The following is a 27,853-nucleotide window of genomic DNA, read 5'->3' on the forward strand; positions in this document are numbered from 1 at the left end:
CTCTCACATTGATATTTCTCTCTTGTCTCCCTCCATCCCTCCCTTCCACTCTCTCTAAAAAATCAATTTAATAGGGGGAAAAATCCTCTGGTGACAATAAACAAAACAAAAAAATGTGAAAAGAAAAGAAAAATATAAAAATAATATTTAAATACTAAATAACAAAATATATTAAACACCTCATTTATCCATCATTGAGGGGTAAATGAGGTCAAAATTATATTGCCCAAAAAATAAAAGCTTATTCCTTTTCAAGAAAGCTTTTTTAAGAAAAGAAAAAAAAACATTTTTTTAAATATAAGTCTTTCTAAAATGCTTCCCACATTTCAAAACCTCCTTTAATAAAAGGAAACAAAATTTATTTTGACTTTTTCTTGATAATTTGTGCAAATCAGCATAAGCTTTCTCTTTTTTAAAATATATAATAATCTTTTTTAAAAAATGTTTAGCTACTGTCTTTTGTAGAATCAAGTGGAAAAGGGACTTTTATGTTAGAAGGTCAACTATCTCTTTTCCTTATAAGCTGTACATTCTACCAAATTCCCCAAATCTTTCCTTCTAGTTTGTTTTTCCTTCTAATCAGTTCATTAAAAAAAAAAAGCTGGAAAAGCAGAAAACTGAATTGGTAGAAATGTGCAAGAGTGATTAGGCTAAATTCTTCTACAGTGAAGCATAAATCTTTAAAGGAGACATTCAAATGCTTTCCTCTGATTGTTTACTTCCAGAAGACCAAGTATAGGTCAACTGATTTATTTCTAGGTGAATATTACAAACTTAAGTTGCCAAAGGTTAAAATTTTTCATTCAGACCCAGTATCTTATACAATTTATTTTTAAAATGTTATTTCCTTTACTCAGCCTTATTCAAACACATATCTCACCCCATTTAAAAGGTGAGAAAAGGAAGGGACTTGGTCATCCTTCTTTGTGGGTCATAGGAACTTCCAGTACAAAGCAACTCTCTTCGGGCCTGTTGGTTACTTATCTAAAATCTCTGTAGCTTCTCTTTTTATTTATTTATTTAAAAAATACACTGTTGTTTATTTATGCAGGTAACCAGGATAATACATTGTAACATTACACTTTTTTTTTAATTTCTCTGTAAGCATTTCTAACAAATAGTAAAACACCCTTACAAATCATGTAAACACATCATATCTTTAAAGTAATTAAAAAGGAGAGAAAAATAATTGAAATAGGAGAGGAGAAATCAAAGGTAATTTTTACTCTTATTCCAAATATTAAATTGACTACAAGCAATCCTTGACTTGTATCATTCAACTTCCAGTGATTCTCATTTGTGTCTAGCCAATTATACCTTTATTTCTAGAGCACTCTTTTTAAGATTGCTGCCTACAACCCATTTTGGTGCATGATATTAATTTAGTCTTAATTCTTAATCACTATTCTTTTTTAATGAAATGGAATAGAACTGAATAGAAAATATCAGAAAGCATTGAAAATAAGAATAAGTACTATTTCATGTAACTGATGTCAATTACATTTATATTGGTGTGTACTATGACATGATATAAAACATATTTCTTACTCTAAGCCAGGGCAAAAAATTGGGGGGAAATTAAAGCAAAGCTCTCTTAGAGCTCCAAGTGTCAATCAGCAACTCAGTCTCCTTCCCTGGGAGCTCAGTTCAAAGCCAATACCAGTGAAGGCTCTCTCCGCTCTGCGGTGTCCCAGGCTGCAGGTCCATCTGCTGTGGGACTTGGAAGCAGGAAGGACCAGTGAGTGCTATGTGTAGCAAACTGGTAATGGGGAAAGGATATAAATAAGAAATGGGCAAATAGAGAATGTCTCATAAACATAAAGCAGGAAACTGATTTTTTTCATATTCTTGAAGGAAATTCCAAAGAAAGTGTTCCCAAAATATTTAATTATGAAGCTTCAACAGAGAAGTACACAGACTCTCTGAGAGGCTATTTTAATGAATTGTATCCATTTGGATATTAGAGCTTTCCTATGTTGTGTTTAGTTTGATTTTTTTTGGTCTCATTATTTTCTGTTCCTACCTCAGATTCAATATGTTAAAAATCACTGACAAAAACGGGGAATGGGGACATGACACTGGTGAAGAATGCTATCAGTTCTAATAAAACAGACTTGGGGCTAAAAACCTGACTTTTGATTTTGGAAGACAGCGTTCTATTATCTTTGAAATTTGCTACAATTCAAGGAAAATTTTAAAGCAACTGACAAAGTGAACAAAATATGGTGAGAGATCAAAAGAGGAATACTCCATCTGGGCAGGGGCTGGGTGGAGGGGGGCAAAATAGGGGGGAAATAGAGACATCTGTAATAGTGATAACAATAAAAATAAAGAAAATAAAAGGAGGAATACTCCAGGGACATAGGTAACACCACAGTAAGTGCTGATGAGCTAAATGCAGAAAGACCAGCAACTAATACTTAGGGACTTGAAGTAGTTCTGAAACTCTCAAATCATAAAACACATAAAGGAGCCCTGGATGGTGTGGCTCAAAGGGTCTCGGGTTTGATTCTCAGTCAAGGGCCTGTACCTATGTTGCAGCTTTAATCCCAGCCCCAGGGGCAGGTGCAGGAAGCAACCAATCAATGTATTTCTCACATCAATATGTCTCTCACATTGGTGTCTCTCTCTCTCTCCTCCCCCCATACCTCCTTTCCACTCTCTCTAAAAATCAATGGAAAAAATATCCTCAGGTGAGGATTAACAAAAACAAACAAACAAACAAAAAAAACAACACATAAAGGGATAACAAAACAGACAATCTTAGGTTGGTTTTCCAAAATATTGACAAATAATTTAGGTCTCCTTTAAGATTACCATCAAACTCTGTGTACAAAAGAGCAATTGTGAATTCCTCAATATTAAAAATAAGATTCTTTCACTTTGTTTTTCTACAATAAAAAGATAATGATAATGAAGTAAAAAAAATCTACCTTCTAATAATATTTCATTAAAGTACAATTTATGCTGTTATATTGTTATTTTATATACTTTATAAAGTTTTATACTATGTAGTATAAAGCAGAGTTCTTAAAAAGTCAAAAATATGATTTAAAAAGATATGCATCAAGTGCTTGCCCCAATGTATTCTATTATAACACACTTTCTAAGAGAAAGATATATTAAAACTAGAGGCCCAGTGCACGAAATTCATGCACTGGTAGGATCCCTAGTGGCTGCCAGCAACCGGCCAGGGCCTCCCTCCCTTCCCCCCCCCCCCCCCCGGCCAGCCCCGCCCCCTGGTTGAAATCCAGGTTGAGGGGACAATTTGCATACTACACTTTTATTATATAGGATTAGGTGTCAAATTTTGGCCTTTTCCCATCAAAAGTAACCCCTAACAAGTGCAAGGAGTGCCTGTATTTTCCAAAGGATTATTTTAAAGATTGTTTTTAAAGAAAAGTTGAGATGAAAATATAAAGTAAGGAAGAATCTAGAGTAATAAACAGGTTTAAACAATATACCTCTTCCTCCTCCCCCTGGAAGCAAAGGTGAGAGTCTGAGTGGACCCTCCAACAAAGGTGGAGGGGAGAGAAAAGCTCTCGTTTCAGATGAAGGTCGACCCAATGGTGAGGGACCATATGGGGAATGCTCTGGAATAATTAAAACAGAATGTTTAAATTCATAATTTCAATTAGCTACACTCAGATTAGAATCCCATTTCAACAATTACCATTAGGTCATCCTCCTGCCAATTTAAGTTTAATCCATGTCCTGACACTAACTATGCCTTGGATTTTGTTAACATGAAATAGAATTCAATATGGAATTCTGTGTTCCATAAGTCCGTTTACCATGTACATTTTAGTCAATCAAGACATTATCCTCTTGATAATTAATACACATAAATAAAATAACCATACAATATTAAACAAAGAATACTGGTGATATTTTGGAGTTAAAAGAAAATTTGTGGGCATGAAGTTTGTTTTTACAGGCAGTATGCTTCTAGATATTTCAGCTGGTGATGGCTGTAATATGGAAGGCTCAGATAGCCTGTGTTGGGCCATGATTTATTTGAGTAAAGCTTCAAATTTTGAAAAATAAAAATAAAAGCATAAAATACTCTATAGCATCAGAAATTACTTTTGATTCATTGCCAGTAAAAAGTAAAGTTTCAGTCATGGCCGCGTGGCTCAGTCACTTGGAGCATCCACCATACACCAAAAGGTGGTGGGTTCAATTCCCAGTCAGGGCACATACCCAGGTTGTGGGTTCGATCCCTAGTTTGGGCGTGTGCTGGAGGCAGCCCAAGAAAAGTCAATTTACATACACTAATTCATTTAAAATTGTCACTCTCTCTATAAACCATATAATCAAGAGCCCTATCATTTTACAAACTTCACCATTCCCAAATAATGGTTATGCTTCAAAAGGTAAAAAAATTAACAGCAAAAATCAAACAAAAATACCACCAAAATAACACTTTTTAAACACGTTAAATTTTATTATGTAGTTTACATAATATACACATGTAGTTGCAACAAAAGATCAAAACATTATTTACGCACCCCTGAGATTTTTACATTAACTTCAGATAAGAAATCTTTCTGTATAATTCCTCCCACTCCTAACTTCATTACTCATAAACTGCTATCTTCAAAAAATGTAGAAATAGACTTTCATTTTAATAAAACTGGACTCTCAAGATGATTTTATAACTTTTCAAAGGTTATAACAGGATTCTGTCTATATAAAGATAGGATTATTTTCATTGCCTCCCAAGCTTAGTTCTAATTCAACAAAAATTATTTTGAAAATTTTAAGCTATTTGGAATAGTATGAGATGCAAACCCATTAATGAATGGACAGAAATATTAAATACATCTTCCAAAGAATTTGTCCTCTCTTGAGGACATTAAAGCAATCAAAACTCAGATTGCTGAGGTTTTCCCATCTTTTAATTAATATTTTTAAGTAATTAAAGGCTGTTTTAATTCTTATTTTTATTTTTTTATAGTTAAGAATTCTTTTTTATTTAAGAAAAAGAATAGTGTATCATTAAGCATCATAAAAACATAAGGCAAGTGTTATACTGGTGAAAATCTTTTCCAAGTACAAATTCCCTTTTGCATGGCAAGTCAACTTTACTAACACATAATATGTAAATTATGAAACTAAAATACATCTAACACTTGTGTTTAAATTATATCAAGTTTCTGCTCTACAAATACATTATGTTGCTACCAGCTTCCTGATCATTAAATTCTCATTTTTATAATTCACACAAATACCAAAGAATAGTTAATATATAGTCACAGCGCTATTCTACTTAAGCAATCCTTACCCATTCATTCTCCAAAACATAGTAATTAATGAGTACCTTAGTATGTACCAAGCACTTTGCTTTTCAAGGAGCTCAAGGTACTAAATATACATCATTATATAAAATCCCACTGAGAAAGAGAGGTTCCAAATATTTATATTATCGCTAGGGAAAGGAAACTCAGAAACTTGGGAAACTGTGAGAGAACTTAGGTTAGAACCCTAGCTCCAAAATATAAAATATTTATAAGTAATAGTGCTAAATTTACACTAATATAAATTATATATACAACTTATATATATATAAATAAATATATATGTATTTTTAAATGAGGGGTTAAAAAAAAGCTACCTCTGCCAAATGCTGTATTTGGAACATCAACTGCATAAGGATCTTTTTCTAAAAGTTCAAATTTAATCTCTGTTTCAGTTAATCTGCAAATAAAGAACAAACATCTCTAAGTTACTCGTCAAAGAAAAGCACCCACATTTCTAGAAAAATGCCACTATCAACTATAAGCTACTCTTCATTTTCTATATATATGCATAAAAGAAACAGATCCTTTAAAATTATTCTGACCAAAACACCTTTCTATATTCCCTGCTACTATTTTGGGGTAACAGGTTTCTTTTTGCCAAGTAGCAGTGATGTTTTGCTGAGGTTTGAAATTGTTTTGTTGTTGTTTTCTTCAAAATTAGACAGTAAGGGGTGCAGTATCACCAAACCCAAATTTAAAAATAAAAGGGTCCCTCAAGGTCAACCAGTTCAAATCTATCATTTTTCAACTAAAGAAACTGAGGCTAGGAGTTTGATTTATTCGAAAGGAAAGTGCCAGGATTAAAACACAGGACTCCTGGCTTTGAGTCACATATGCTTTCCACTATAATGTTACATATAGGATTCCAACCATAATGTAAAATTGGAATCCAATTAACTCATCCTACTATTTTACTCCTACACTTTTTTATCTTAGAAATGTGACATTTAAAAAGAATACTATTTCTACTTCTTGACCATCAGATCTGAAATAAAACATTTGTTCATTTGGTTTTAATTTCTGAATAGAAAAGGCAAGCAAGAAGACTAAAATGAATATTGTATAATGTTAATAGCACCTTCTGGCAAGAAATTATAACACTTTGGAAAGATGTTACAATCCTCATAGAAAAGCATTTATTCTTCTCTTTGACTGTACAATGTACATTTTTTTTTTCATTTTCTTACTGTAAAGTAATGTTACCCATTACATTAAAACTTGGGGATAAGAGAAATAATAAACACTTATTCCATTCATTTAACCATTAAAAGATGCTGATACTCTGAGAATTACTATCTCAGAGAGATCCATCCATCCTTTCTCTTTCTATCCTATACCTAGCCTGTTGCTCTTTTATGTTTTGTTACACCTTTTATAAAAGAACCCAAGAATAGTTTCCTCCTCTGTTAGAGTGACCTCTCTTAAGACAAATGTTTCACCCAGCCAGCGTGGCGCAGCGGTTGAGTGTTGACCTATGAACCAGGAGGTCAGGGTTCGATTCCCGGTCAGGGCACATGCCAGGGTTGCAGGCTTGACCCCCAGTGTGGGGCGTGCAGGAGGCAGCTGATCCATGATTCTCTCTCATCATTGATGTTTCTCTCTCTCTCTCTCTCTCTCTCTTCCTCTCTGAAATCAATAAAAATATATATTTTTTAAAAAGACAAATGTTTCAAACAAAAAAATCTAGTAACTCAGTAAAACTAAAAGATTTCACTATTAGATATGCTGGATCCATAAGCTTTCTTGTTTACCCTTATAATATTAACTAACTAATAAAATAATAACTAAGAATAAAGTTTTCAGTGTTCCCACTAAAATACTTACTTTTGTCTGAGGTAAGAATTTTCTTTCTTTAAATCATTGAGGTTTCTTTCAGCAGTCCGAGCTGCCAACTTAAAGAAAATAATACGTTTTAAAAACACATTTATACAAAGTTAACATTAAAGATACATGTATATAATTATCTCAGTGATGGCATATAAATATTATAATCAGTTAAGTATTTCAGTAAATTCAATGTTAAATGTTTTAATTTAGAGAACATGTTTTATTTATTTTTATTATTTTTAGGGAACATTTTAAAAGGAAATAAGTTTCATGTAACCAGAAGATATGAGCCTACTAAGACTGGAGTTCAATCATGTACTTGCCAACAAATACTGTTATCTAGATGTGAAGTCAAGGATTTGCATTATTTGGCACTAATATCCAAAAACATAACACAAGCATGTAAGAAGTGAATGGAATGGAGACTCAGAATCATTATGCAGGCAGCACTGACTATGAAACAAGGTAACCATCTCTGGAAAGAAATCACTATAAATCTGAGAAGCCAGAAAGGTCTAAACGAGTTTCACAGCATACTGGTACAGGCTATTTTTTTAAATGGCTGAATATAATCAAAGCATGGACATGAAGTACACAGCGCTGTCACAATATATTATAACTAGAGGCCCAGTGCATGATTTAATCATGCACCTGGTGCACCAGCGGGCTGGCTGTCCGCCGGTGCCCCAGGCCTTCCGAAAGCCTCCGGCGCTGCAGAGGCTTTCGAAAGGCCTTGCGCCGGAGCAGACAGCCGGCCAGGTCCCCCGCTTTGGCCTTTGATCGCGGGGGACCTGGCCGGCTGTCCGCCGGTGCCCCAGGCCTTCCGAAAGCCTCCGGCGCTGCGGAGGCTTTCGAAAGGCCTTGCGCCAGAGCAGACAGCTGGCCAGGTCCCCCGCTTTGGCTTTTGATCGCGGGGGAGCTGGCCGGCTGTCCGCCGGTGCACCAGGCCTTCCGAAAGCCTCCGGCGCAGCCATGGCACAGACGCTGAGCTCCCGGTGCCAGTGGCGCCGCGAGCTCAGCGTCCTGCTGGCCCAATCAGCTACCCCGGCCACCCTGAGCCCCGCCCTCTGCGCCTCCTGCTGGCCCAATCGTGGGTGTAGCGGAGTGATGGTAATTTACATATTACCATTTTATTATGTAGGATAGGCTTTCACATTTTAGTTACCCTTTGTTTAATAAAATAAGAGGTTAGAAAATCAGATTTTATGTTACAGAAAACAAAGCTACACTTATAATAAATAGAAGAGCATGCACTATTCCCAAATTGTTGTGGGAAAAGGTAAACTTGAATGGGTTATCGCATGTTTCCAGTCACGCTGTGGGTTCTCCAGACAAGCAGCAGCACGTGTGGAACACCAGCCCTGCCGAACTAACGCAGTCCTAGGGCAGCTGTTTCTATCATACAAAAGTAGGTAGATTAACTCAGTCTACAACCATAACTTGTTACAAGTAAAGGAACTACACTATCAATGTGTTCACTTAAAACTGCAAACTACACAAGAATTGACTTTAACTGGTCAAAGAACATATTATGTAAATATTCACAAAAAACATAGCTTAGACATATTTTAGCACTCACTATGAAAATGATTTTCATAGGTAAATCTTTTTCTAATATATAATTACATAATAAATTTTTACTAACAAAAAAGTATATTATAACATAACAATTTTAGTTAATAAAATACCAATTCATTTGACATTTAACAATGCAGAACCAAAATTACTGCTCAATGTTTTATACATAGTGGAAAATATTTACTTCAAGATAAGGTACAAAAAATACATCATTAATAAGTTAAAAGTAAGTTCTATGATTATAGTTTAGTATGTATTAATGATATACCTACAACAAAATAGAAAAACTGATGGCAAGTGAATACAGACTTTTGAAAAGCTTATACCCAAAGGTATATAAAACTACTAGAGGCCTGGTGCATGAAAATTCATGCACTGGAGGGGGAGTTCCCTAAGCCCGGCCTGCCCCCTCTCACAGTCCAGGAGCCCTCAGGGGCGGGAGGCAACCCGGCAATCAGGGGAAGGCAACGCCCCATCACACCTCTGCTGCTGCCACTGCTGGCAGCGCAAGCCTCGGGCGGCCCTGGTTACCTGAGCCTCGGGCGGCCCTCAGCGGCTGGGCAGCCACCATCCGAGGCTTGTCTGTGCCTTGGGTGGCAGCTGGGTAGCTGCCATCCGAGGTTTGCCTGCGCCTCAGGCTGCCCCTGGGTAGCTGGGGGGCTAAGGGGCCTGACGGACTCCAGAGGCAGGCACACGGAGCGGGGCTGAGGGGACTGGGCACTGCCATTATGTGGCTGAGGGTGCCGCTATCTTTGAGGGTGGGGCAGTCAATTAGCATATTTCCTCCTTATTGACTGTGGGCGCTGCCATATTTGAGGGCAGGGCAGTCAATTAGCATATTCCCTCCTTATTGGCTGTGGGCACCGCCATCTTTGTGACGGTGTGAGGGTCAATTAGCATATTCCCTCCTTATTAGATAATTTCAGTGAATGACCACAATGTATTCTAAAATACTGCATTCAGATATTGAATATTTACAATATACAAAAAAGCACTCAATTAGGCACAAGTGTTAAAGAAAAAGAAACAGTACCTATATCTTAAGAAGCTTATATCTGTGGTAATGACAAATATGAATGAGCATGGAACCCTGGCTCAGTTGGTTAGAGCATCATCCCATTCACCAAAAAGATTACAGGTTCAATTCCCAGTCACGGCACATATCTAGGCGGCAGGTTCAATCCCCATCAGCGTAGTACAGGAGGCAACCGATCAAGGTTTCTTTCACATTGCTATATCTCTCTCTCTTCCTTCCTCTCTCTCTAAAAGTCAATTTAAAAAACATGTCCTTGGGTGAGGATTAAAAATAATAAAAAAAATTTTTAATGAGTATGGTACTTGCCATAGGACACAAAAAACAAAGTACTCTGTGAGTCCAAAAGAAGAAAAGATTAAATTTAACAGGACAGAGCAAATAAATGCTCAATAGATAAAGTAACGTCTGAAATTATGAAATTATTTATAACACTAAAAAAATGCAAAAAAAACAAAATGTTTATCAAATAGGAAAGGTTTATATAAGTTATGAAACATTCATAGAAAAATATCTATGATATATTAAGAAAACAGGTTATAAAACATTAATATATAACATAATTTCATTTTTTAAAACACATATGTAGAGTGTCCCAAAAAATATATACATACATTTCAAATAATGATAAAGGCAGAGTTTATTAAAATACATTTCATTTTCAAAATTGAGCTATCAGCTTGTTAAAGTGTATACATCTTTAGGGGAGACACCCAGTATGTGCTTCCATGACTAAATGTATTTTAAAAAGTATGGAATAAGGGTAAAGGGGGGATAAATGATGACAGAAGAAGACTTGACTTGGGGTGGTGAACACACAATACCCTATACAGATGATTTATTACAGAACTAGAGGCCGGGTCCTTCGGCCTGGCCTGCGCCCTCTTGCAATCCAGGACCCCTTGGGGGATGTCAGACTGCCAGTTTCGGCCCAATCCCCGCAGGCCAGACCAAGTGAACTCACCAGTGCACGAATCCGTGCACGGGGCCAGTTCGGCCTGATCCCTGCAAGCCAGGCCGAGGGACCCCAGCGGTGCACGAATCCATGCACTGGGTCTCTAGTATGCATATAAGATCTTTGGTTAATCTCTTCCCATCCTCCCCCCTCCCAACTTCCCTCTGAGATTCATCAGTCTGTTCCATGTTTCCATGCCTGTGTGTTAAATATCTGCCCCCTGGTGGTCAGTACACATCATAGCTACTGGTCGAAGGGTCAAATGGTCGCTTAGGCTTTTATATATATCAATTGTACACCTATAATCTATATAATTTTATTAACCAACTAGTGGTCTGGTGGATGGATTCATGTACATTGAAAGGAAATTAATCAGAAGAAATATTTTAATATTGCTGTTCGCCCTTTCTCATAATAGCTATGTCAACCAAATTCACGATCGACAATGACAGATCAAAACTCATGTGTGTGGTTGGCGCCAGCGGAAGTTTTATATGTATCACGCATGCGTGAGTCAACTTAGCCTTTTATATCCTGTATAATAAAGCCTAATATGTAAATTGTCCCCTCGACCAGCATTCCCCTGGGAGTTCAACCACTGACACGCACTGACCACGAGGGGACAGACACTCCAACCGATAGCTTAGCTTGCTGTAGGCACTGGTGGGCTGGAGTGGAAAGTGAGGTGTGAGGTGAGAGCTGTCAGGAAGCTCCCAGGGTTTGGCCCGAACCCTGGGCGGAGGCGGGAGACAGAAGGGACCGGGTGGCATGGGAGGTGGCTACACATGATCCGAGAGCCGTGGACTGCGCAGCCCTCCACAGCCTGTGGTGTTCTCAGTGTGCAATTTACAATCTTCAGAGCTGCTTCTTTTTTTTTTTTCTTTTTTAAAAAATATATTTTATTGATTTTTTTTTTTTACAGAGAGGAAGGAAGAGGGATAGAGAGTTAGAAACATCGATGAGAGAGAAACATCGATCAGCTGCCTCCTGCACACCCCCTACTGGGGATGTGCCTGCAACCAAGGTACATGCCCTTGACCAGAATCGAACCTGGGACCCTTCAGTCCACAGGTCGATGCTCTATCCACTGAGCCAAATCGGCCAGGGCAGAGCTGCTTCTTTTTATTTGTTAAGTTTCACTAACTACTCCAGGAGAGTGGGTAGCACCATTATGGGGAGACGGGCCAGGTGCACCTGCCCGAGGCCAAGGGGAGGCTTCGGGCTCTCAGGGACGCAGCAGAGACAGGGGGTGGGGCTGAGTTGGAGAAACCAAGTCCAAAACTTGAAAGGAATCAGGAGGCAGTGAGGGGGAGAGGGTGACAGCTGCGCAGGGGCCTAGAAAAGCTGCTGGGTGGGGGCAGCCAAGGAGCCCAGTGCTTCTCCCATGGGACAGGCTCCAAGTCCCTCCCTCCTCCTCCCCATGACCTATCATCCCAGCTCTCCTCCAAGGCCCTGCCTGGGCTCGCCCCGCACAGCTCTGCACTGCTGCACAGCCCCGCCTACACCGCCCTGCCCCACACAGCCCCTCCCACCACCCCTCCCCACCCCTCCACACAGCCTTTAGGGAGCTCCGCCCCTGGAGAAGAAAGGGGGAGGCTGCAGACAGGAGGTCACAGGAGGAAGGGGCAGAGTAGGGCCCACCCACCAAGTTAGATGGAGGGGAGGGAGGGAGAGACCCCACAGGACTGGGGACAGAGATGGGCGGGGAAGGAGGGATGAGTGGAAGCATCACCCTTGGTTGATATAGAAATCCTGACCCCATTTCACAGACTCCAGCAGATTGTGTGTGTGTGGGGGGGGGGGGGGGGGAGACAAAGACAAAAGAGGGTGTGAGGAGACTGGATGGATGGAGAGCAGCAATGTTTGATTCATGGCCTATTTATTTTTATTTTTGTTAACTAGAGGCCCGGTGCACGAAATTCGTGCACAGGAAGGGGGGTGTCCATCAGCCCAGCCTGCACCCTCCCCAATCTGGGACATCCCTCTCACAATCCAGGACTGCTGGCTCCCAACTGTTCGCCTGCCTGCCTTCCTGATTGCCCCTAACCACTTCTGCCTGACAGCCTGATCACCCCCTAACCACTCCCCTGCCAGCCTGATTGTTGCCTAACTGCTCTCCTGCCAGCCTATTTGCCCCTAACTGCCCTCCCCTGCAGGCCTGGTCACCCCTAACTGCCCTCCCCTGCAGGCCTGGTCCCCCCCAACTGCTCTCCCCTGCAGGCCTGGGTCCCCCCCCAACTGCCCTTCCCTGCAGGCCCAGTCGCCCCCAACTTCCCTCCTCTGCCAGCCTGGTCACCCCTAACTGCCCTCCCCTGCAGGCTTGATCGCCCCCAACTGCCCTTCCCTGCTGGCCATCTTGTGGCAGCATTCTTGTGTCCACATGGGGGCAGCCATGTTGTGTGTTGGAGTGGTGGTTAATTTGCATATTACTCTTTTATTAGATAGGATATATTTTATTGATTTCAGAGAGAAAGGCAGAGGGAGATAGATAGAAACATCAACGATGAGAGAATTGATCTGCTGCCTCCCGAACGCGCCCTACTGGGGATTGAGCCCACAACCCAGGAATGTGCCCTTGCCCGGAATCAAACCCAGGACCCTTCAGTCCACAGGCTGTGGCTCTATCCACTGAGTCAAACCATCTAAGTTGACCCATGCCTGTTTAAAACCACTGCAGTAGGTTGAGCAGGGGTCTTACCACAATGGTGTTACCTGATAATCGGATCTGCAGCAAAGTAAAGACACACCCATGGAGCCTGCAAAGATTTCCACCCACACGATGCAATTTACTTTGTGTGGCAGCTGAAGAGGGTGAGCAGAGCCTTGGAAGGACATGAGGTCTCCAAGACCAGGGGCTGAAGGGAAAGTGTGTGCCAAGCATTCCGCACCATGAGTTACAATCTCTATGTATAAAAGCCTAATACGCTAAGTGTCTGACTGAGCAGTTGACCAACCAGTTGCTATGACGTGCACTGACCAACAGGGGATAGATGGTTAGCTTGCTGCTGGGGTCCGGCTGATCAGGACTGGGCAAGACGGGGCTGGGCAGGCCCTTGAGTCCTCCCACGGTCCCTCCCGCAGTCCTTACCCAGCTACCAGCGCCGATCAGCCCTGATCGGGACTGGGTGAAATGGCCCTGATTGGCCCAGATTGCTGGCCAGGTGGAGGCACCCCACCCGTGCACGAACTTCATGCACCAGGCCTCTAGTATATAGAATAAAGTTGCTTAATTAGACCTGCTTTCTGGTTTAGCTAAACTTTTTCCAGCCCAGTGAAGCACCCCAACTTCTCTTTCAGCTAATTGTCAGCAACACAGCAGTAAATATCAACACAAAGCAGATTACTATTGTAGATCATGCAAGGAGAACAAAGGGTAAAGTATTTAACTGCAGCAGTGTTTGACTACATTCTGCACAGTGAGAAAACCTGAAGTCATTTTCAAGGTCCACCATTTCTTACTTCTTTTCAGTTGGGTCAAGTTTCTAAACTTTCTAAATCTCTGTTTTCTGGCTAGTGAAAAGAATATAGGATTCCCCCGAGTCTCCTATCTATCTCCTCCAGGACTTCTGTGAGGATCAAAAGAGATGAAGCATGGGAAAATGCTTCACATTTGTTTACTGCACCTGGCTATAAAGCAAGTCGTGTTCCTGGGCTGAATACTGCAAGAAGCCTAGTCATCTCTAGGGAGAGAAAGCCGGGCGTTGCTATGTGATGTCATTACCCAGCGCCCACAGCCACCATTTCCGGGCTGGGCTAGGCTGTGGGCCACATTTTGTGCCATGGGGTCTTGGCAGCCTCAGCTGCGATTTGGTGGGGTGTCACTCTGGGGTGGTGGCGGGGCCTGTGTCCCACTTGGGGGGAGCCGAGTGTTGCTTTGTGGGTGCCATGTCCATGGTGCCAGTGCGCATCATGGCAGCTCCTGCATTGAGTGTCTGCCACCTGGTGGTCAGTGTGCATCATAGCAACCAGTTGGACAGTCGGACACTTAGCATATTAGCCTTTTATATATATATAGATGTCACCCATAAATTCAATAAAATAAAGAAGTATGGGATAAAAAAAGAATTTATTTATTATTGCTGATTACTTCTTTTTACCTTTCTATATGGTTTGAACTTTTATTTAATGAATGCACAGTATATATACTAAAGGCCTGGTGCATGGATTCGTGCACCGGTGGGGTCCCTCAGCCTGGCCTGCGCCCTCTCGCAATTCAGGACCCCTCAGGGAATGTCAGATTGCCGGTTTTGGCCCAATCCAACAGGCCGGGGGGGATCGGGCTGAAACCAGCAGTCCAACACCGCCTGCCGCTCCTGCCTGCCACTCCCACTCATCCTGGCCCTGCTGCACCTGCCACAGGCTCATGCACAGTTAGTCCTGATTGGGAGAGGCTCGTGCCACAGCAGTGGCACTTGCCAGCTATGAGCCCTGTGTCTGAGCTGAGCACCAGGGGGCAGCTCCTGCATTGTCTGCCTGCCCCCTGGTGGTCAGTGCATGTCATACCTACCAGTTGGACAGATACTTAGCATATTAGCCATACACACACACACACACACACACACACACACACACACGCGCGCGCGCGCGCGCGCGAGGACCAGTGCACGAAATTCGTGCACAGGAGGTGGGTGTCCCTCAGCCCGGCCTGCACCCTCTCCAATCTGGGACCCCTCAGGGGATATCATCCTAAACCAGCAGTTGGACATCCCTCTCACAATCTGGAACCACAGGCTCCTAACTGCTCACCTGCCTGCCTGCCTAATTGCCCCTAATTGCTTCTGCCTGCCAGCCTGATCGCCCCAACTGCTCCCCTGCCAGCCTGATTGGCGGCCTGATTGACGCCTAACTGCTCCCATGCTGGCCTGATCGCCCCCAACTGCCTTCCCCTGCCAGCCCGATCGCCCCCAACTGCCCTCCCCTGCCAGCCTGATCACCCCCAACTGTCCTCCCCTGCTGCGACCTGCCTCCTCCGCTGGGACCCGCCTCCTCTGCACAAGGTGGCAGAGACGCTGGGACTGGCCTCCTCTGCACCGCACGAAGCCGCGGGACCCCCAGGCCTCACTGCGTGGAGCAGCCGCTTGGCCCCGCCTCCACTGTGCACAAGGCCATCTTGTGGTGGCCATCTTGTGACGACGTTGCATGTGAGGACCACCTAGGCTTTTATTAGTATAGACTAGAGGCCTGGTACACGAAAATTCATGCACTGGGGCGGTCCCTCAGCCCGGTCTGCCCCCTCTCACAGTCCAGGAACCCTCAGGGGATGTCCTCCTCTGTGGGAGGCAACTGGGTTGATCAGGGGAAGGCGCTGCCCCTATCACCCTGCTGCTGCTGCCACTGCCGTCCTCCGCAGCTGCTGGCCCTGCCCCCTGCCCACTGGTGGGTAGGGGCGATCTGGGGCCAGGCCTTCTTGGGGAGGGCCTTCTGGGAGGTTGAGGCACAGCAGGTTGCACCCTGTTCAGCCTCTGCGCAGGCGTGGCGCCTGGACCGGGCCCGCGTTGCTGTCTCAGTGGCTACCTCCGTGGAAGGGGTAGCACTGGGACTGGGCCGTGCTGCGGCCTGTCCCATGCCTCCTCTGCAGAAGGGGGCGCAGCGCCACCTTCTCACACAGGTGCCACCTTCTCGCCGCCTCTCCAAAGGGGCCGTGGCGCTGGACCGGCGGTGCTGGACTGGCCCACAGCACCGCCCACCTCTCCCGCGAGGCGCCACCCACCTCTCCCACAGTGGCGCCTCTACCACGCAGCCAGCCCTAGGCCCTCAAAGCTGCTGTGGCTTTGTCTGGATGGACGTCCGGAAGATGTCCTAATTAGCATATTACCCTTTTATTACCCTTTTATTAGTATAGACTAGAGGCCCAATGCATGAAATTCATGCATAGGTAGGGTCCCTAGGCCTGGCTGGCAATCAGGGCCAATCTGTGGGGTGACTGGCGGGGCAATCAGTGGCCCCTGCTGGCATCCGCCTTGGCTGGCCTGGGGCCTGCGGGCTGGGGGCAACTCCTGCGTTGAGTGTCTGCCCCCTGGTGGTAAGTGCACGTCATAGCATTCTGCCGTTCAGTCGATTTGCATATTAGGCTTTTATTATATAGGATAGATTACAGTAACTCTTTGAAATTGGTATAATGATATCTTTAAATTACAGGTAAGGAAACTGGCAGTAGGTGATACCAACCAAGACAGTGAGTCCAGACCCCATGTATTTACCCACTGTGCAAACTACTCTCCTTGAAGACTCCTAGGGACACATCCTCTAACAACTCTTACAGGGATAATTCTTATAATTACTAAAAATCTGCATCCTTATGATCTCCTCACACAGTTCCTCTGGAGGACTGACATCACATTTCTTATGATGGCCTTTTTCTTTTTTTAATATATTTTATTGATTTTTTACAGAGAGGAAGGGAGAGGAATAGAGAGTGAGAAACATCGATCCGCTGCCTCCTGCACACTCCCTACTGGGTATGTGCCCGCAACCAAGGTACATGCCCTTGATCAGAATCGAACCTGGGACCCTTGAGTCCGCAGACCAATGCTCTATCCACTGAGCCAAACCGGTCAGGGCATGATAGTCTTTTTCTTAATGTGTATCAAGTAATTCAACAGATACTGAGAATCAGATACTAAAATTTTTAGATTTTTAGAACTAAAAAAGGCTTAGTGTACAACTTGGTACAATCCCACTGTTTTATAGAAGAGTAAACAGGCTTTGAGAATTTTAAGTAATTTGTCCACAGTAATTAGTGGCAATCCAGTGCCCTGAAACAATGAAGCCATGAAGATTACATCACCTTCCCCAGAGAGAGTATAAACTCCCTGCAAAGAAGCAATGCACTGAAAATAGAGAATTTAATACTTACCCAATTATCATGTGCTTTTTTCTCATGAGATATAATCTGAAAAAGAAAATCATTAATAGTACTAATAACTACTTTTCTTATATAAAAAACATTTACATCTACCACTATGATTTAGCACATAACTCATAAACTCAAAAATAACTCAAGCATCTCTGAAAAGTCAGTAACATTTTAAAGCAAATTTTCATATACAATGCTCTACTCTACTCATAAAACAGAACTGAATGTAATGACAATTGAACTTGGTCTAGTATATTTCTATTTTATGCAGTAATCAAGTTCAATATGAGTTGCCAATTAAGAGACACTAGCTGGACTGAATATAAAACCCTAATGCTTATATACAAGGTAGGGCAAAAGTAGGTTTACAGTTGTAAGTACACAAAGTACAGTTAATAAAGCTACTGTAATAATCATAATCTGCATGTATTTCTCCATACGAACACCTGTAAGCCTACTTTTGCCTCACCCTGTATGTTATTTGTTTATGCAATTCACATTCCCAAAGCAGCAGAAGAAATGCAACTTTAATAAGATCTCTTTTCCCAGAATCTCTGGCTCCCTAGAAATGTTCCACAGCCACATGTAAAACTTTAAGAAAGGTATACAACCAGTCAAGTAACTCTATTCCTCATGAAAATAGATATAAATTCAAACAAATCAGAATTGTTTTAAGTTACACACACACACATACACACACATACCTGTCCCTGATAAGAATGAATGGTTCTCTCCAATTCTTCTTCAAGATCTTTGGCTCGCTTTCTATAGGGAAGAAATAATCATTCTACTATTAATATTTACTAAGAAATTATAGAATACATGCTCTACTGGAAATATTCATTAAAGCACCTAGAATGCTTTTTTTCATGTAAAAAGAAAAAGTTCAGAACTCCACATGTTAACCACCTTTATGAGGTTCTAAAGTATGTTTGTTCCTGATATAATTTTAATATTAATATTTAAGAATGCTACTACTTGGGTTTACCCAAACTAAAGGTCTTGAAAAGATTTATAGGGTACATTGATTGGTTCATTTTTAGTTTTAAGAGGTATGATCTTGGAAGATTTATTCAGATGTCTTTAATTTTAATAGAATTGTAGAAAATTAATGCCCACTGTGAAATATAAAACTAACAAGTTAATTCCTTCTTTTGGATAAGACTCAGCTTAAACTCCCTAATGTTAAATGAAGTATCACAACTATCTGGTATACTGCTGATAGACTTATCATCTTACAAACACTTTTTCAGAACTTTACCTGTGGCTTACTCTTCTTTTTGTGGCATAATTCTTGAATTCATTAATACTGTAAACATTCTCCCACATTTGTACCAAAGAGGAAATATTTTTTTAAATTAATGGCTCTTCATAATTTTCTTGGCATTAAAATACAATAGGGTTGCCCATGTTCATATATAATTAATGTGAGAGATTTAAAATCTCACATACTGAAAGAAAAGCATTTTTCCTTTTTAAAATTTCTGTATAATTGTATTATAGCAACACATCTAAATGAAAATCAGTAAACAAAAATACATTTTTTATTTTTTGTTGTTGTTATTGCAGTATTATTTTTTTCTGATTATTTTTTCTGATATTGGGCTTTTGGATACCCTCCCCACCTCAAAAAGAAAGGGGTAAGCCCAGCTGGGGTAGCTCAGTGGTTGAGCATCGACCCATGAACTAAGAGGTCACTGGCTCGATTCCCGGTCAGGACACATGCCCAGATTGCAGGCTCAATCCCCAGTAGGGGGTGTGCAGGAGACAGCCGATCACCATTTCTCTCACTGTTTCTATCTCTCTATCCCTCCCCCTTCTCCTCTCTCTAAAATCAATGAAAGGGAAAGGGAGGGGGAGAGAGAGGGAGGAGGGAAAATGGAGGGGGAGGTGGAGGAGGGAAAGGGGAAGAGGAAGGGGGGAGGGGAAGAGGAAGGGAAGGGGAGAAGTAAAATACATTTAATACCTATAGGTCTCCAGCTCTTCAGCTGCATGGCTGATCTTTTCATCTGCTTTAGAAAGTTTTTCCTCTTTCTCTAACCGGTAATTTTCTTCTACTGTTAATTTCCTTAAAACAAAAAGTGTTTTATTTCTTTTATTATATGTCATAAAATAACCAATCATATCTATTTAATTGTGTCACAACTGGTGCTTCCCATAAAGCAGTTTGCATAATACCACTAAGAACATCACAGGCAAGAAAAACGAAGTACCTGTGTAAGTATTTCTGGCATGGAATTTAATATAACAAACTCAAGTTATAAAGCCTCTTGTCTAATAACAATACTATTAATATAAAAGTTTCAAGAGTTTTCTGTAAGAATTCATCATAAAATTAAGATTATCAAAAAAATTAATAAAAATTATTATGATTGTGTTATTTATCAAGACTTCTTCTATAAAGAAGCATTACATTTATTAGACAAGAAGTCACCAACTAATGAACTGTGTCAATAATTTTTAAGTTGGTTGTTAAGTTGTAAAATATTGATTCGTCTTCCAGGCCAACTCACCAAAAGAAAAAGAAGCACAGAGAAACTAAATAACTGAACCAAAGCATACAGCTAGCAAGTAGTAGTTCCACTGTACTAAATCACCCACGTTGTTTCACATGGTATCATTAATAACATTGGTCCCTCAACAAGTACTTAGTGAACATCACAGGAAAACACATTTGGCATCCTAACTATGAATGTCTCCCCTTCTTCATGAACTTTGGGGAGGACTGTGATAAACAAAGGGAAAAATTCTATAAGACAGCCATAAATGTTTTATATTCTACAGACTGTATTACCTATTGCTTAGGAAGCACTCCCCACCCAAGTCAACGGTTTCACAGGTTAAGTAAATAAAAGTCATCACCTTAGGAAAAGCATAAAAGTGTAATTGGTTTAAAGATGAAGAGAAATGCTTTTACAAGCCTTGGCCAGTTTGTTCAGTGATTAGAACGTAGGCCCACACACCCAATGGTCAAGGGTTCAATTCCGGTCAAGGGTACATACATACTTGGGTTGCAGGTTAGATCCCCGGCCACGGTCAGGGTGCGTGTGGGGGGCAACCAGTCGATGTGTCTCTGTCACATTCGTGTTTCTCTTTCTCTCCCTCCCTTCTACTCTCTCTAAAAATTGATGGAAAAAATATCCTCAGGTGAGGATTAAAAAAAAAGAGCCCGGCCACTGTAACTCAGTGGCTGACAGTCTACCTATGAATCAGGAGGTCACGACTCGATTCCCAGTCAGGGCTCATGCCCAAGTTGCGGGCTCAATCCCCAGTAGGAAGAGCCAATCAATGATTCTCATCATTGATGTTTCTCTCTCTCCCCATCCCTTCCTCTGTCTGAAATCAATTAAAAAATACATATTTTTTAAGTGCTTTTACAGACTGCAGATTAAAAATGGCCAGAAATTCTTTGACACCCCTCCCACTGAGATTTAGTCTATGAACCTTCCCCTTGAATTTGGGTGGGCTTATTAATCATGAAAAAATTACGATGTGAAAAGAAACACAACAATATAACTAAAAAACAATCACATTTTCACATATTAAAGCAACACATCAAGCTTCTATACCATTTCACTTCTCTTCAATACTATATTTTTGAAAAGTGCTAGTAATGCAATATATCAGTAGTAAAAAAACATCAATCCAGGATTTAGAAAATGACCCAATCACACTGTTTACAGGCAAAATTTTTAAATTAACATTTTATTAATACTATCAACTCTCCATATTCTCCTCTGAAGAACAACCAGTGTCATAATTCACTGAATTTTAGTGAACATATTAATTTAAATGTAAGAATGGAATATACAGTATTTTGGGAATTCAAAGCATTTCAAACTAATGAATGAAATCACAATGTGAACAACACGTATACAGCTAGGATTCTATTCAGCTTCCCATTCTTACTTTGAGTATCTACAGAAATTTTTTCTTTAAAATAAAAAACATTACTCATTAAAATTCTATAATTTATCATATTTTTGTCCAAAAGATACACTTAAAAGTATTTCTTTCACCTCAATCCCTTTTATATTCAAAAGGCCCTGAGGGTAATGTACTTGTCATGCTAAAGATCATCAAGCCCTGACCGGTTTGGCTCAGTGGATAGAGCGTCGGCTTGCGGACTCAAGGGTCCCAGGTTCAATTCCAGTCAAGGGCATGTACCTCGGTTGCAGGCACATACCCAGTAGGGAGTGTGCAGGAGGCAGCTGATTGATGTTTCTCTCTCATCAATGTTTCTAACTCTCTCTCCCTCTCCCTTCCTCTCTGTAAAAAAATCAATAAAAATGTTTAAAAAAAAATAAAAAATAAAGATCATCAGGAAGACTAGTGTGGCTATAACATGGTGAGAGAAAAAGAAAACAAGTTAAAATTAAAGAGGTAGCCAAGGGCCAGGTTCTGTAGGATCTTATAGGCCATAATAAAACTTTGGATTAAATTCTGAGTGTGATATGAAGGCACCTGGAAGTTCTAAGCAAGAGAGTAACAATACTCATTATTTTTAGAAGGGTCATGCTACTGAAGTCAGAGCAGGAAGTTAAGAATATAAAAAGAGACACCACTCATGATGCTACAGCAATAAGCCAGATACTAATGTATGATGGCTTGGATCAGACTATTGGTACAGGAGGAGGTAAAAAGTAGTAGTCAGATTCAGGATACAGAAAAGTTGACAGAATTTGAAGATAGAATAAATATGGGGTATAAAAGAGAGAAGTTGCCCTGGTTGGTGTGCTAAGTGGTTAGAACCTTGACCCTAGCACCGAAAGATCACAGCTCAATTCCCAGTCAAGGGCACATACCTGAATTACAGGTTTGATCCCTGGCCCTGGTCAGGGCACATGCAGGAGACAACCAATCAATGTGTCTCTCTCACATCAATGTTACTGTCTCTGTGTGTGTGTGTGTGTGTGTGTGTGTCTCTTCCTCATCCCCTCCCTCCTATTCTCTCTAAAAATTAATGGAGCCCAATCAGCATGGCTCAGTGGATGAGCGTCAACCTATGAACTGGGAGGTCATGATTCCATTCCTGGGCAGGGCACATGCCTGGGTTGCAGACTCAATACCCAGTGTGGAGCATGCAGGAGGCAACCGATCAGTGATTCTTTCTCATCATTGATGTTTCTTTCTTTCTCTCTTTCTCTTTCTCTCTCTCTCTCTCTCTCTCCCTTCTTCTCTAAAATCAATAAAAATATATTTAAAAAATAAAATAAAATAAAATAAAAATCAATGGAAAAAATATGCTCAGGTGAAGATTAACAAAACAAACCAAAAAAAGAGAGAGAAGTCAAGGATGGCTTAATCAGCTACCATGATCAACTTAGTAAGTAACACTGCCATTTACTGAGACAAAGATCAATTTGGCAGGAGCAATTTACACAGGAGAAAGGAATCAGTTTCACATATATCAGAGATGGAATTAATGGATAGAGTGCAATTACTAGGATGTCCACCCAGATTCCCTGACCTAGCTTACAGTATTAGGAACTTTAATTAGCAATAATTTGCTGATTACCTGAAAGAAGTTAAAAAGGATTTTGTAAACTAGTCTGCAAAGTCCAGTATCACTTACACATTTTCTTCCTTGAAGAAAAAGTATTTCAAGATCAAATAACTTTCTTTAAAAATTAATTGATGAGCCCTAGGCAGTTTTCTCAGTGGTTAATGTCAGCCTGCAGACCGAAGGGTCGCAGGTTAAATTCTAGTCAAGGGCATGTACCTCAGTTGCAGATTCGTTTCCTGGCCCCAGTCAGGGTGGACGAGGGTAGCAACCAGTAGATGTCTCTCTCTCACATCAATGTTTCTCTCTGTATCTTTCCCCCTCCCTTCCATTCTCCCTAAAAAAAAAATCAATGGAAAAAATATCCTCTGGTGCCGACCAGTGTGGCTCAGTGGTTGAACATCAATTCATGAACCAGGAGGTCATGGTTTGATTCCCGGTTAGGACACATGCTTGGGTTGCAGGCTCCATCCCCCAGTAAGGGGCATGCAGCCGATCCATGATTCTCTCTCTCTCATTATTCATGTTTCTATCTCTCTCTCCCTCTCCCTTCCTCTCTCTGAAATCAGTAAAAATGTATTAAAAAATACATATATACTCTAGTGAGGATTAACAACAACAAAAATGAATTGAGGAAATATAACCCAATCATTAACAGAACTTTGGCTAATCAGATAAACTTTATATGCAATATTTCACTTGCCATTCAGTGACGATATCAACATATATTTTATTACCTATGAAGTATCATTTCATTTTCTTGATATAATTCAGTCATTACTTTAAGTTTGTGCTGAAGCTTTTGATTCTCATTTTCAAGATGTTCATTTTCTGGCTGCAAACATGCTTGTTCAGTCTGGATATTTTTAATACACTCTATGGAAAAATTTTAAAAGTCAAAATTAAAGGAGTAAATATTTTGAGTTGCATATTAACATTTCATACAGATAAAAATTACCAAAAATAATGAATTACTAATAAACAAAATTCTTTCCAACAACAACAGAAAATCTGTAAGGTATTTTTAAATTTACACCTAGTGACTTAACCTTTAAACCATTGCCAGGAACCGTCACTTAACAAATAATAATGATGGATATTAACTTTATTAAAATTGGATCATCCCTACTTAAAAAACACACAATAAACCAACACTTAAATCTTCACTATATCTTTGTACTTCTATTGTAACTATTTTGTTTGTTTCAAATCCTCTGTATCTTAAATGATTACCAAAGAGGGAAAGCAGTTTAGAAGAAAACCTTCATGTTATGAACAGAGAAAACCAATTGTAGGAATTTATCTTTCATGATCCATTACAAAAACAAAGTTAGATTTGGAAGGAGGGTACAGGCAGACAGTTTCCAAATACTAGTTTTAGAAAATAATAAAGATTTGCCAAGCAATTAATTGAATTAAGGGATGGGATAACTGGTGAGTACATTCCTTGGTATTCTGGCACTTACTGAATAGTTCCACACTGAGAGTCTGTTAATATACTGAAATGCAGCTTCCTTGAAAGCAGGCTCCCTATCTTTTCCTCCAGAGACTTTCCCATGGCTTTTAGTCCTATGCATTACATATAGCAAAACTTTAAGTTAATACTACTTTTCAAAATCTAAAAATATTTCAACTATCAATACTATATGAATGAGTCTATGATCTTTTGATCATTTTTTAATAATCTGTACCTTTTGGATGGTTCAACCTTTTCATCTTTTATTTCCTAAAGCTTATTTCAGCAGGGGGTAGGGGGGTGTATCCCAATTAGTGGTAGAGTAACCACTAGGTGGTTCAACCTTTTCAAAAAATGTTTTATTATAAATATAATTCACTTATTGTAGAAATTTTTGAAAATACAGATAAGTTAAAAAAAAGAGAGAGAAATCTATCCATAATTCCATATTCAAAGATAATCATTTTTTATGCAAATGGTTATGATGAAATTATTTTTTTAATTGATTTCAGAGAGGTAGGGAGAGGGAGAGAGAAATAGAAACATCAATGATGACAGAGAATTATTGATCAGCTCCCTCCTGCATGCCTCCCACTTGGATCAAGCCCACAACCTGGGCATGTGCACTGACTGGGAATTGAACTGTGACCTCCTGGTTCATAGGTCCACTGAGCCATGCCAGATGGGCGAAATTCTTTTTTTTTTTTTTAATATAATGGTATGTTACTTATATCAACTATTTAAGAAAACTAAAAATGTTTCAATAAAAAAAAAAACCTTCCATTCTACATGTCTAAGAGCACTCTTGCATGTGCTAATATACTATGCATGTATATTAAAATTTACTATAACCAGATCTGTAAAATATAGCACTGCTGAATGTCAATTTTGCAATCAAAAGTTTTTAAAGTTTTAATTTGCTACTTTTTAATATCTCAAACCATACCACACACGTAACACTGAGATTCAAATATATGTATGGTTTTACATGGTCTTTTAAGTAATTTAATTATTTTAATTTTATATAAATACTGGTGGGCCGGTGAATGAAATTTGTGCACTCGGGGCGGGGGTTTCCCCAGCCTGGCCTGTGCCCTGTCACAGTGCAGGAGCCCTGCGATCTATCACCACAAAGAGGTAGGCCCCGCCCACCCATCCAGGATTCCTCGATGGATTGCCCCAAAGAGGTAGGCCAGAGCCGGGGGAGGCCTGCGGACGCCGGGCCAGGCCATGGCAGAGGTGAATGCATAAATAAGTGGAACCTACAGACCCCCGGCGCCACGCAGAGGCCCCCACCGTGGCCCCGCCCATCCCCGACACTGCAAGTCCCACCCACCCACGCCTGATGCGAATGCAGCCTCCAGCTGATCAGTCGTTACGCGTGAGGGCGTCCTGACCATTTGCATATTACCCTTTTATTAGTATAGATGGAGGAAACTGACAAGGCTTTACCAACAACAAACTACTCAGGACTAATTTTTCACAAATAAGAAACAAAAGTAAAAAAATAAGCAACAAATTGCATCTTCCCATAATTGGTTCAATTCATGGTACCATTCTCTAGAATGAGATTTAATTATTTAGAAAAACGTTAAAAGTAAGTAGATTACCTACCTGTAAGATCTTCCTTTGTTTTATCTACTTCAGTTAATTGAGTGTATATTTGGTTTCTTTCTCCTTCTAGGGTTTTTAAAGAAGCCTTTAACTTCAAAGAATGGGAGAAGGAAAAAAGCAACATTAATCTCAATATACCATCCCAGCCTTTTGAAGCTCTTTTATCACTTTGATGAAATTATTGCCTAGAATATACTAACTAACAATGCAGCTTCCATCTTAGAAAGTTAGCAAAGTCATCAATAGTTGTAAATTTCAGGACAGGGAATGAGAAGATCAGTGATGGATGCTTAAACTGTGGCTACTCTCATTTTATTTATTTTCAACACATAAGGTTTTTTTAATTTTTTTTCTTTTTTTTTTTTAATAAGTGAGAATTCTTTTTTTCTTTTTTAACGTATTTTATTGATTTTTTACAGAGAGGAAGGGAGAGGGCTAGAGAGCTAGAAACATCGACCAGCTGCCTCCTGCACACCCGCTACCGGGGATGTGCCCACAACCAAGGTACATGCCCTTGACCGGAATCGAACCTGGGACCTTTCAGTCTGCAGGCCGACGCTCTATCCATTGAGCCAAACCAGTTTCGGCAGGTTTTTTTAAATTTTTATTTATTGATTTTAGAGAAAGGAAGGGAGAGGGGAGAGAGAAAGAGAAAGAGAAAAACGTCAATTTGTTGTTCCACTTATTTATGCATTCACTGGTTGATTCTTGTATGTGCTCTGACAGGGGATTGAACCCACAACCTTGGCATATGGGGATGATGCTCTAACCAATCTAGCTACCTGGCCAGGGCTTCAATATATAAGTTTGATTAAAGTAATCGTTAAACATTACCAAAACTTCTCAAATAAGGTAAAGACCAGGATACCACTACTAGGATGAAAAAAAGAAGGGATAAACCAGAAGAAAATGAAACTAAGTGTTTACTTCATAAAATAGAATATTGGGGCCCTGGCAAGTTTGCTCAGTGGTTACAGCATCAGCCCACAGACAGAAGGATTGTGGATTCGATTCCCAGTCAAGGGCATGTACCTCAGTTATAGGTTCCCCAGTCCCGGTAGGGACGAGTGTGGGAGGCAACCAATCAATGTGTCTCTTTCACGTGATGTTTCTCTTTCTCTCCCCTTCCTCCCTCCCTTCCTCTCTCTCTGGAAATCCATGAGAAAAATATCATTGGGTGAGGATTAAAAAAAAAAAAAAAGGATCTTGGGCAATACAGATAGGAAAATATTGAGACCAGAGGAAGAGAGATGCTCAAAGAAAGATGAAAGAAAATAGAGTAAACATTTTTAATATATGCAGACTTTCAAAAATTTTGTTATCATAAATTCTAAAAATTAACAATATGAATTTCTAAAGTTATTACAAAAAATAAAAAAGCAACTGATAAAGATAATTCTGATCACTACTGAAAATTCTGATCACTTATCTGACAACTATATAATGGACTTTTAAAATAGTTACTAAAGATATATGAGTTTAATCCATGTTCTATTTTCTTTTTTTTTTTTATATTTATGTAGTAATGCAAACCTTAGCAGCATGAATCAGCTTCCTCAAAGCCCCTTTTGGTTCATTATCTATTATAAAAAACAAAAACATAACAATAAATTAGGGGGAAAAAATCAATGCCACAAGAGAGATCTAAATGATTTTATTAATTCACTCAATTAGAGCCTCATAATCCCTCTTCTTGCTACAATAATGAATTTGGTATAAGGCGGAATG

The 27,853-nt window shown here is 40.3% G+C and overlaps 1 protein-coding gene across 6 annotated transcripts in view; it reads right to left on the reverse strand.

The window, feature by feature from the left end:
• The window catches only part of MIA2 (MIA SH3 domain ER export factor 2), a 108,721-nt gene that overhangs the window by 25,120 nt on the left and 55,748 nt on the right, over positions 1-27,853 (reverse strand). For all 6 annotated transcript variants that reach the window (XM_079767201.1, XM_079767200.1, XM_079767203.1 and 3 more), the window contains 9 exons: positions 27,659-27,705; positions 26,126-26,216; positions 23,793-23,931; positions 19,519-19,620; positions 18,257-18,317; positions 17,553-17,588; positions 7,128-7,195; positions 5,618-5,700; positions 3,465-3,593 (listed from right to left, as the gene is read on the reverse strand). In XM_079767201.1, the coding sequence (XP_079623327.1) occupies positions 3,465-3,593; positions 5,618-5,700; positions 7,128-7,195; positions 17,553-17,588; positions 18,257-18,317; positions 19,519-19,620; positions 23,793-23,931; positions 26,126-26,216; positions 27,659-27,705 (756 nt within the window). The remainder of the gene's footprint in view (positions 1-3,464; positions 3,594-5,617; positions 5,701-7,127; positions 7,196-17,552; positions 17,589-18,256; positions 18,318-19,518; positions 19,621-23,792; positions 23,932-26,125; positions 26,217-27,658; positions 27,706-27,853) is intronic.

The sequence above is a fragment of the Cnephaeus nilssonii genome (genome assembly GCF_951640355.1).
Source record: "Cnephaeus nilssonii genome assembly, chromosome: 1".
In the NCBI taxonomy this organism is placed as follows: Eukaryota; Metazoa; Chordata; class Mammalia; order Chiroptera; family Vespertilionidae; genus Cnephaeus; species Cnephaeus nilssonii.